The following is an 11,835-nucleotide window of genomic DNA, read 5'->3' as shown; positions in this document are numbered from 1 at the left end:
AATCCTGATCTTTACAGCATTTTAATTTGCTGAAGACTCATATTCTATCAAAGCTTCCAGTAAAAGTTTGTCTGGGATTTCTTCAGATTGTGTGCCTTTTTGTCCCTTGACTACAGCAGCATCACTTTGCTCAGTGCTCTCTAAAGCCTCCAGATAAGACTCATCATCCAGCCAGTCGTCCCATTCTGTAGGGGGATTCCCAGACGGGACGGAATCCTCACAAGACAATTCATCGGCAGTGTTTGCTTTCTTTGCTGGAAATGTACTCTGACTTGGTTCAATGTTGCCAGCTTCATCCATGGTATACTCAAAACCATCTTCTTCCTTCAAAACAAATTTTATTTATAAGCAGTTTTTTAGGTCTTAATATGTAATAACTTATACATGTTCAATGTATTTGTGTACATAGTTAGAAGGTTGTTAAATTATAAGTAGGGCTTCTGACTTTCGGTTTTAACTGATAAAACACACCTGATACAAAATAAATGAAATCGGTGGATAGTCAATAAACACTGGAAAACACGTGAAAAACTGTGGAAATGGTTAATCAATTCACGTTGACTTTACCCTTTTTCTATGAAAAAATAAAACCTACTACAAAAATAATAATAAATACATTTCCCAGTGCTGCTGGGCAATGTCCTGCCTTCCTGACTTGCATCTATCATTGATTCGTTCTGACTTTAAACCCGCCTGAACTACTGATTGACAGCACATTCCTACACTTCTATTGGGGACTCCGCTTGCAAGATTTAAAACGAGATTAAAATCAGGATGGAGGCTTGTTAGCAGGATTTAAATCTGTATTACAGCTAAGATACAGAGGATTTAAAACAGAATTATGGTGAAATGTACAAAAATGCAACAAACAAAAACCCCAGAATGTGCCCGTGCCCATAGGGATTTTGTTGTGGAAATGGATGGAAGGTACAAATGCGCAAGTAGGTACAAGAGGTTATGTGGTCCAGTGGTTGAAGAAAGAGAGAAGCTAGAAGTTCTTCTAAGTGACTCTGGAGCTGATGCATAGTTCACACACCCTAGTCTTGAATCTTGTAAAGTGCTTTGTGATGGTGGTCCACTAAGAAAGGTGCTATATAAAGATTATTATTATACATATTTTGACAGAAAAAAACGCTCAAGCATTTTGGAAAGTAACCAAAAGCACTAATTTCATACAGTATATCAAAAACGAAAGCCCTGAAAAAAACAATTTACATAAAACTCAAAAATAACAAAAAATTAATAAAAACCGAAAAAACAAGCCCTAATTATAAGCCATACAAAACTTTAGAAACAACCATTTGGATTTGTTTCTGTGATTCATAACCACCACGTGTTGCACAGTAAACAGTAGCAGGAGTTTGCCTTCAGAAGAGGAAATAAGCATGTGTGCATGTAGCTGAAACTCCATTACGAGAATATAAGCAAAATAGTGACATTTTGTGAGTAGTGAGTATTTTGGGGATTCTAAAGAGGTAGACTGCATGTAAGAAATCCTTGTATTCTCTGCAATAAAAACGTTTAACATACCGTGGGGTCTGGCCTGCTTAGCAATGATAAACAAGAAATAATATAGACTATACAGTACTGTGCAAAGCCATTCAAAAGTGGTACACTCCTATAATACTGACCTCTGTGAGGAGATAAGTTAGGCAGACCACATTGGGTAATTGATAACCTGAGAAAAAACACATAATTGCCACATCAGAATCTGAATGTGTTTATTTAAATATATAAATACATATATATATATAAAATAATAACATAAAAACATACTTTCAGATTTATATTTTTCTGCCCTACAAACAGGGTCATGGCACTTCTGGTACCAAACTTCTTTTTTAAGATCTACAACAATCCTGGAAAAGGTAACACATGTTTAGTTTCACAAACTGTAGGCAACAAAAATCTTAATCAGATCACTAATAAATACAATGTATGCTTAACTGCAAGAATGTTTATTTTTTATTTTTATTTAAAAGATAAATCTACAGGTCTACAGGTATTAAATGTTAACCAACAGAATCAAAGTCCATGAAGTGCACAATACTTGGCATTCCACATTTCTGTAAGATTTGAACCTTGGTTTTCACTGATTTATACCTGATTTTTTTGTCTACTATTCAGTATTTTCCCGGTAATATTTTCTAGAAAATGCACAATATTGTGATTAAAATGCTGTTTTGTTTTGACTCCGACATTGTAATAAGCTGCCCTACACTGACAGCAGGTACGTTTAGACTTCAGAGGATCAAGTAACGTTCAAATGTCAAACGTGATTGGTTCTCTGTTGCTCCACAAACACATTATCATCTGATTCTGTTGGCCAATAGTTAATCAAAGTCCAATTACTGTGGAAAGTGCTTGGCGTAGTAACTAGCTTGATCAAAAACTAAATTGAAATACATGAACATATAGAGGAATGGGGATAAAATGTAAATCAGTTTATGAATATTCAAAAGAAAACTAATGTTTTGAAGTACACAAAAAGCCAAATAGCAGAAGGTACATGTTTGCGCTGACAGAATAAAAAGAACATACTGAAAGTAATGACACATTAAACTAAAACAAGAAAGTGAACTGAGACAAGCAATCCATTTCTGCAGCCTTTACATATGCTTTAATAAAAGAGTTCAGAATGACTTAATGAGTTTGTCAGAGCTGTGCTGTGCTGAACAGCCAATGTTTATTTCAGGGGGGTGTGGTGACTTTGTGCAACAGTACTATCCATCATATCAGCTAAAACACTGCCTAATGCTGACAATCTTACTCGGTAATATTTGACAGAAAACGATGATGTTTTAGGTTGGTAAAGGAAATATCCTGTGACTTTCTAAGTTTCTCCAGATGCTATGAACCGTCAAGTTCTGTCAATTTATTTTCTTTTTATGATTTCAAGGCAAAGAAACCTGACTTGTTTTGTGCTGATGCACCGTTCATACCTTATGCAGATACTAGCTCTGTCAGTACAGCGATTGTCTGAACATTTGCAAAGTACTCGCTAATTAAGTACACAGACTCTGCTTCACTATATATGACAAATTTGCCAGGGACATTCAACTGAAATCAGAAACCAGAACTGCTAAGCATCACATTCCAAAGTAAAGTGTGTATACTGACAGAATTTTATTTCCCGATTTTTGCAGACGTTTCAATTAAAAACACATTTTTACCGATTTTATCCCTATATAATATTTGTAAAATAAATTCTGAAAAATTCCAGGGAAAAATGTATTACCATAAAAACCGAAAATGCGGAACATTAAGTATACTGTACACCCAAGATACTTAAAAAATATGTAATCAATTTCACTCACATAATGTTGTTGCTTTTATGAAACCTGCCAATGTTTTGACACCAACGGTAGTTTAAAATGTCGTAAACAAGAAGTTCGTCCAAGAAAAAATATTTCCACTGCCTTATACCTGTTGAAAGGGGAAGAAAGTAAATTACAGGCTTTGTTTATATACAAATCACACAGTAGTATAAACAAAGTTACTTTAAACTATAAATATACTCTTACCTCCTTGAATGTTGTCTTTGTTTACTAAAGAAAGGACAAAGTTATCAACTTCTGGATAAGGTGAATGCTGATGCCCTCCAAAAGTGTCTATTAGAACAGCATGAAAAACACATTTAGCATTTTCATAACAAGGAAAACATTTAATGTCAATGATATTTTGCAGCCAACATTAATAATTTTTTTACTGTCACATTTTCAATTACTACTCTACTGTAGGTTAAATGTAAAAAATACAACAAAAAAGGTAACAAATACAAACCAACATATGCAAATAAACTAAATAATATTATCAAAAATATATATTACCTGGTTGGTTAGTAGATTGAGGAGCATAAGAATGAGGACATGTTTTTTCTGTCTGTGGATTTTCACAGCTGAGAATTCTCAAATTGTCTGAGAACCTAAGAACAACAATGTCAAGTCAAGAGTACAGCAAAAACCAACCAATATCTTTAAAAAAAGGATAGTTAAATATTTAAATAATCTTGATTAATGGATATTATAGTAATCTGAGACACAACACGTTATTTTTGTGTGAAGGAACTGTACCTAACATTGCTCACTAGAGAACAAAGAAAGATTTCTTCTTGTTTGGTTACTTGCTTCTGTGGTTTAGGAATGAACATGTTGTCTTCTGCCACTTCAAAAGCAGTGTTCTTCCCTAGCTTGGATGATTTGTATAGGCGGAAGTTTCTGTTCTTCGTATAGACTCCTAAAGAAAAAAGTGACGCAAACACAAGCATGATTAGCAAGTTACTATAACTGTTACAATCAAATGTTTAAAACTCAATAAATGTCCCTTTTTATAAAACAAAATATACACTTTATTTTGATATAAATTTAACCACAAAAAACATGTACCTGTACAATGAAGCTTAATAAGTTAATCTGAACAACAAACTGTTCCACATACCAAGGTCAACAAATATTTGATCACACCCATCTTTATCTTTTACAAAAAGGGATGGGAATTCCTCATTCTGACTGGCTGGTGATGTGTCGAGCTCAGTGGATTTGTGTCTTTTTGGTCGTGGACTCTTCAACTCATCTTCAGTTGAACTTTGCAACTTTTCAATCGATGAACTGGGTGTCTCTATTACAGCAGGGCATTCGTTATCATCAATGGGGCTTTTTGACACCAAACCACTCCTTCGCAGTTTCACAAATGCAGGTTGCAAAATTTTGTTTAAAAAGTTCCCTTTAACAGAAAAAAAAAAAAGTAATTTTTTTCAGAAATTATTTACCAAACACAATATTCTCATGTGGTGCCCTAACATCTTTAATGTTTTATCTATCTATCTATCTATCTATCTATCTATCTATCTATCTATCTATCTATCTATCTATATATCTATCTTGGGATCAACATTTTCAACAAAGAGTTGTTTAAAACAGTGCCATTTACTGAATGGCAAATTATATAATACAGGTAATATACAGTTTAACATGTGGAAAATGAGAAACAACAAAAAGGCAGCTCACAAAGTCAATTCAATTCAATTTCAATTCAATTCAATTTTATTTTTAAATAGCGCCTTTTGCAACAGGTCACCACAAAGCCCTTTACAAAAGGCAAAAACAATACATTTTATTGTCTTAGCCAAGGACTGTTTACTTGGCGCCATGACCAGGTGCTGCGATGTTTGGCCTTAGCATTGGAAGACAAGCATAACCTGACCAATAAGTTACCACCAGTCCCATCAAACCATTACACACAAAAGACAACATTCCTCCATCCAGGAGAGCAACCACCAAGAAAAGCTGTTAAAAACAAGCCTCACCCAGGACAACTGGAAGCTGCTAGAGACTGGAATATGCTAGCAGATGTTGGTTAACGGCTTATTTTTCCAACTGAGATTGCCACTACTAACCTTCGACCAGACATTGTCTTGTGGTCTTGATCAGCACGCCTTGTTCATCTGGTAGAGTTAACAGTGCCATGGGAGGATGCTGTGGATGAGGCGTATGAGAGGAAGAAACTTTGGTATGCTCAACTAGCTGCTGAAGCGGAACAGCGAGGATGGAGAGTCCGAGTTTACCCAGTGGAGGTGGGTTGTCGAGGATTTGTGGCACACTCTACAACCCGGTTTCTCAGATGCCGGGTTCAGTGGCCAAGAGTTGCGTCGCAGTGAAAAACTTATCTGAAGCAGCAGAAAGGAGCAGCAACTGGCTGTGGTTGAGAAGAAAAGATTCTGGATGGGGATCTCAAGCACAATAGGAAGAAAGCAACACTGATGTACGGGTAAGTAAGCTGGGCTGAGCTGAGTGGGGGATGGAGGAGGGTAATGCTGGGACGCCAGAATCACTGTTGAGCCCTCTTGAGGTGTAGTGGACTAGTCGACGAAACATAAAGGATGGAAGGTGGCCACTTGAAGACCCCAGAGACATACCCTACACAGCTCAATCCAGATGGTTGTCATGCTGATGCGCTGGGGAGACCGCACTGGGTTGATCCCTGGAGCCAGCATCGCAGCCGTTGTGTGTGTTGATGGACTGGGGAGGCAAAATAAGCTGATCCCTGGAGCCAGCATTACATCTACGCTCATCTACTCTACTCTCATGTAATGGAAATCCTGAACAGTAAACATTTAAATAAAAAAAAAAAACAGAATAAAAATAAAACAGAATATATAAGCTGTATTCTAAAAATTCTAAAAATATGAAACAAAACAGAATATATAAGATGTATTCTAAAAATATGATTTTAATCTAGATTTAAAAAAAAAAAAACTGGGAACAATATGGGGGCAAGAGGATATCAGCTCATCTGGATGAAAATGCCAGGTTACAGAAATGGATATTTAGTCTAGACTTGAAGACATTGACTGATCTACAAGATCTACTACCTGAAGTTTTTTTTTTTTGAGTCTGAGTTTTTTTGTTCTTTTTGAGTCTGATTAGGCTCAGAAAGTGAAACGCACTTTTTGGCAATACATTTTTTAACATTGATGCAGGAGGGTTTGCCAGACCACACTCCCTCCTGCCACAATACTGGTTTTCTGTTCCCACAACAAAACAGGACTCCTGGAGACTTACAATGCGTGAAAGGGAGACATTTGGTCATTAGCCAAAGCCACTTGCTATTCTTGAGATTTACCGATAAATGTCCAAGCTAAAGCATTACCACGTTTATTTTGGACATTTACCACTAAATCTTAAGATTTGCCAATATTTACTTTTACCGTAACACATATATACTGTAAATGAAAAATATTTTCCAACATTATTTAAAAACACTGGTAATTGGACTTCCATGTTTGTTTATTTTACAACAGGAAGCAATAATTTGTGCTAATTTAAAATAGTTTGGGCACTTAACAATTGTAATTAAGTTTTCCTAACTGTGGTGGGCTGTGTTGAACTGTGAGGTTGATTACAATATTATGTAAAGTAAATCGCTCTAGCCCTACATGATAGTATAACTTGGCAAACAGTGTCTTAGAACGCCAGCCGTTCTAAGCGCCAGCCGCAAAGGGCCACGCATCCAAGGGCAGTCTGAGCTGTGGCAGTCAGAATGAGGACAGGTGGAGCGAGGACTTTTTCCAAACTCTCCAATGTCTGAAACCAAACATCTGGATCCCCTGGACAAAGCATGCTCACTCTTTCTCCCCCCCTAGAATGAACATTGGTAAGTACTTAGTTCAGACACCACTATTAACTCCCTCTCACTGTGTACGGCCTCCTACAAACTGTAAATTCTCCTTCCTAAATTGTCGTTCTCTAACTAACAAATCTTTGCTTCTCAACAAACTTATAACTGACACTAATCTTGATCTTCTCTATCTAGCAGAAACCTGGCACTCTGTAAATGATAAGCACTCACTACATCTATCCACCCCAAATGGCTACCCGCTCTTTGACAAACCAAGCCTCACTGGTAGAGGTGGGGGCACTGCTGTTATTGCTATCTCTGTGCTTGTCACCTCAACTCTCTCTTTCCTAGTCTTCTCTTCATTTGAGCATCTCACTACTAAGCTCCCCTCTCCCATGTCCTTGCTGTAGCTATTGTCCACCAAAGAATAACTTTCCTTTTATTGCGGAACTCTCGCAATTCCTCTCCCTAATCTGCATTTCAACTGACAATTCTACTGCTAGTGATTTCAACATCCATGTCGACTTGCCTTCTTCCCCTCTAGTGACTGACTCTCTCAATATGTCAACGTTCCCACTCACACCCATGGACACACTCTGTTTCCATCCGTAACAAAAATCTGCCAAATCCTACAATACTCTCAGAATGTGTCACTTCTTCCCCTCTGACTGGTACTTTCCTGCCTTCGGTCGATGTTGCAGTGTCCCTCTACAACGCCACCCTTACTGAGATCATCAACACAGTTGCCCTGCTTACAAGCAGAATAGTGAGGAAATATCTCAACTGTCGGTGGCATACCCTCGAACTTCAACTGCTTAAGTCTGCCTGCTGCAAGTCTGAGTGCAAACGGAGGTTGTCTGGACTAACAGTTCAGAGAGATCTGGACTGATCACCTCAGTAGCTACAGACGTGCGCTCACTGCTACCAGGGTGAAGTACTTCTCAGAACTCATATCTATAGGACACGGTAAACCAAATATTCTCTTCAAAACCATTGACCAAATCCTGCATCTAGTCATCGATAAATCCATCTCCCATTTTTCCTCCTCTCTTAGCTGCCATGATTTGTGCCACAAACCCAGTATAGTATTTGACCACCTTGGCTCCCCTCCTGCTCTCTCTTCCGTCTCTTCATTACTGCAAACTGCAAACTTCAACAGCAAACTGTTGAAATCAACTACTGCCACGTGCCGTTTCTGTGCCTCTGATCTTGCTCCTTCCATTATGCACAATCTCAACTGTCCCTGGTTTCAGGCCTGGTTCCTGCTGCCCTCAAGACTGTCCGAGTAATGCCAGTGCTCAAAAAACCCTCCCTTGACCCGGCTGTCTTATTTAATTTCCATCCTATATCCAATCTTCCTTTTCTCTCCAAAACTCTTGAAAGGGCTGTAGCCAGCCAGCTGATGAAACATCTCACAGATAACAATCTGCTTGAATCTCTGCAATCTGGCTTCCAGCCGCATCACAGTACCGAAACTGCTCTGCTTAATGCTGGTGCTGCTGTTCCCTGTCCTTGTCCTCCTCGACCCAACTGCTGCTTTTGATACCACAGATCATAGTATTCTTCTTGACCGCTTTTAGAAGTATGCTAGGATCTCTGGAACATGTCTCTCCTGGCTGTCCTCTTATCTATCAGGACGCATGCAGTCAGTTTTCTATGATGGAAGAAGCTCTAACGTAAACCTGGTCACTTGCGGTGTCCCTCAAGGGTCTGTTCTTGGGCCTCTTCTCTTCCCTTGGGTCACCTCAACTGCCAACATAGCCTCGTGTTTCAGTTTCATACCCAGCTCCATACCTAAAACTAGACCATGGATATGCCATGATCCGGCTTTCAGCTTGCATCCAAGACATCTAGGCCTGGATGTCCGCCAATTTTCTTCAGATCAACACTAACAAATCTGAACTTCTACTAGGAGGATCGAAAACTCAACTCAAGAATCTCAATATTGCTGCCTTGAACCTCAGGCGTCATAAGCACTTACCGACATGTATGTTATCTTTAAACGCTGCATTTGGGAGGAGGAATATCAGATGCCGGCTGAACTTTTCTTCTGTACTGGAATCCAAATTCAGAACATCCTGAAGGGAGCACTTTATTCCATATAACACGTCTAGTTGCAGACACACATACTAAAAGAAAAAACATAACAGAATGCAACCTGATCATGTTGAAATGTATTTCAGCTGTTAAGGTAGTCCAAGATTAGTACCTGATTAAAAGGAATATGCATGCAGTAAGATGGTATAAAGTATTCTAAGGCATACAAGGATGTCAACACTGTTTTAATTATATTGCTCCAATAGTTTATTTATATTTGCTACAGCATCTCAGTTATCAGAACTTTTCATACCTGAATTAATGCAGAGACCATCTGTTTTCCATCCACACTGGTATTAGATGGCTTGTGAAATTCTAAATCGAAGTAAAGTTTACAAACCGATCCTTCTGGGATTACCTCATAGCAGTGCATTAAAGACTGTCTATAGGTCCTGTTTAAAACCAGAATATGAAAAATTACCAACAACAAGTTTTCTCTAGCCTTGTTACAAAAGAAATGTCCAAGACCTGGACAACTAACATACTGTAGTTAAGTGCTAATTGTTCACCTTCCCATTAGTCAATGGGACATCAATCTTACTATAGAAAGTACATTTTTTTAAACATATCATCACACAATGTTACTGATTTATGTTAGGGAGCTGTCAATCCCAGGTTTGTTTTAATTACTTACATTTAAAGCAATATAATTAACTTTAGTTAGGGGTTGGGACTAATCCTCTGGATCTAATATACACACACAATAACAATAAGTATGTTTGTCTTTGTTAAGCACATCCTTACTTGTAGTAATACCAAAGCTCAGTGTATGTGGTAACTAGGTAGATTCTCTGGCCTTGTTCAGCTGCTTCTTTCTCCAGAGCAAACACATGCACATCCTTTTAAGAGAGGAAAAACAAAAATTGATTCTTCAAAGTCTGCACTGAAGTCGAATCCAAATTGTACTGAATGACTATTCAGGAAATAAAACAAATTCCTACAATCAAACTGAATTACTGAGTCGCTGGCACTTTTTTAGTACCTCCTCCTCCACTTGCATCGAACCCTTCATCCATTTGTATATTCAAACTAGCATCCCAAAATGACTTATTTGCTCCTGAAAATGGTTGTTTATCCAGTCCATCCCACAAAGAATGTCAACCCTGACATACAAAGCAGCTTCCACAGTGCTGTGATTGTCCGATAAGCACGAGACCCTTCAGTCATCTTCTACAGCCAGTACAATCCCTGGATTTCAATCCAATTCAGCATCTAAGGGATGAATTTGAATGCTGTATTCCACTGTGAAGTAATTCACAGTCTCCCTCTTCTGCAAGACATATTCCTCTAAAAACTGGGCAATAATCCCACACTTTCAGGATTCCTGGGCAGGCTATGCCACACCCATGTCATCGGGTCAACTCAAAATTAAGGGGGGGGGGGGGGTCTAATAAAGTGGCAAGTGTTACAGTGCAAGACATCCTTACCTCCTTACAACTTTTGGCAAAGCTGATGGCAAAACTTTGACGAGGAAAGACTCTCCAAACTGAGGATGGCTGCCAAATCTTCCAAAGTCTTGGTTTATAAGGTGAGCACAGAGGTCTATGCTGATATGTTTGTGCTAACTGCTCAACCCTCTGAAATCTTTCTTCCCACTTGTTCTTAATCATCTCTCACCAAGAGGATGACAAAAGTCATTGATCGCTATAAAAAAAGAAATACAAACTTGAATTACTTTTCACATGGTCTGTAATCTGTACTACGCTTTGTAAATGAATACCTATTCGTTCAGCATACATAAAAAAATGTAGATTGTTCACTGCAACTAGGCTAGTATTAAACATGTTGGTTCCTGTTTTTTATCTTTAAAATCGTCTCATACTTTATTAACAGGATGATCTCGCTATACAGGTTATTATGTCATGGAATTTTTCGACATCCAATTACAGGGATTGGTTGATTTTTTAACATTATTATTATTATTATTCTGAATTTCAAATTTGTGTTATATTCTGACTAATTTCAACATATTCATATGTATGTATGTGTGTGTGTGTGTGTGTAGCACATTCGTTGTTTAGTTTAAGGGTAAAGTCTATGGTCACACAATGACCTACGTGTACGTTTGGATAATGAAAGCATTGTCTTTTTATTTAAATTGTTCCATTTCCAGTTACAATGGATTCATAAAAAATACCATTCAGACTTTCTTAACTATTCCATGGCTGGGAACTTAAGCTGAGGGTTAACGTATGAAATCGACAAGATATGGAAATATTTTAAAACAGTTTTAAGTTGTTCCCTTGCTATATATGTCAATGAACATTACTGTATCATTAAATCAACACTTACGTCTGGGGATTATTATTATTACATGTGAAGGTATTACATCAAACCAAGGCTTCCGCAGTCAATATCCCCATGCATAACACAAACAGCCAATCCTTCAAAAGCTAGTTTTAGTTGAAAAAAACAAACAAAAAAAAAAAAACATGATATTTTATAACAATTTACCTGATACACAACTTCTAAGAGATAAACCATTAATTCAAGAAACACCCTTTACCGCCAAACACACTGCGCAGCGTGAGGCAACATTAGAACTGGGACTTGCTGTCTTTTGGGATATTTTTTGTAGTTGGTATAAAGCGACTTGTAAACTCAAAACACTACATTTTCCGA

At 37.8% G+C, this 11,835-nt stretch overlaps 1 protein-coding gene across 2 annotated transcripts; it reads right to left on the bottom strand.

The window, feature by feature from the left end:
• Nucleotides 1–8: 8 nt before the first annotated feature.
• primpol (primase and polymerase (DNA-directed)) lies at nt 9–11,834 on the bottom strand. 2 transcript variants are annotated; one of them, XM_041223860.1, is made up of 13 exons: nt 11,668–11,834; nt 10,641–10,857; nt 9,958–10,052; nt 9,467–9,605; nt 9,098–9,245; nt 4,438–4,722; nt 4,074–4,236; nt 3,831–3,925; nt 3,525–3,611; nt 3,318–3,426; nt 1,777–1,859; nt 1,632–1,678; nt 9–324 (listed from the first exon to the last, which is right to left on the bottom strand). In XM_041223860.1, the coding sequence occupies exons 2-13, from the start codon at nt 10,821–10,823 to the stop codon at nt 22–24; spliced, it is 1,737 nt and encodes a 578-aa protein (XP_041079794.1). In that variant the 5' UTR covers nt 10,824–10,857; nt 11,668–11,834; the 3' UTR covers nt 9–21. The 2 variants fall into 2 exon arrangements, with proteins under 2 accessions (XP_041079794.1, XP_041079803.1); XM_041223869.1 differs by lacking the exon at nt 11,668–11,834 and adding an exon at nt 11,506–11,650.
• Nucleotide 11,835: the final 1 nt, after the last annotated feature.

This window comes from Polyodon spathula, chromosome 2, assembly GCF_017654505.1.
Source record: "Polyodon spathula isolate WHYD16114869_AA chromosome 2, ASM1765450v1, whole genome shotgun sequence".
NCBI classification, from domain to species: Eukaryota; Metazoa; Chordata; class Actinopteri; order Acipenseriformes; family Polyodontidae; genus Polyodon; species Polyodon spathula.
Note: the sequence above shows the minus strand (reverse complement) of the source record. Positions and strands in the feature narration are given on the sequence as shown.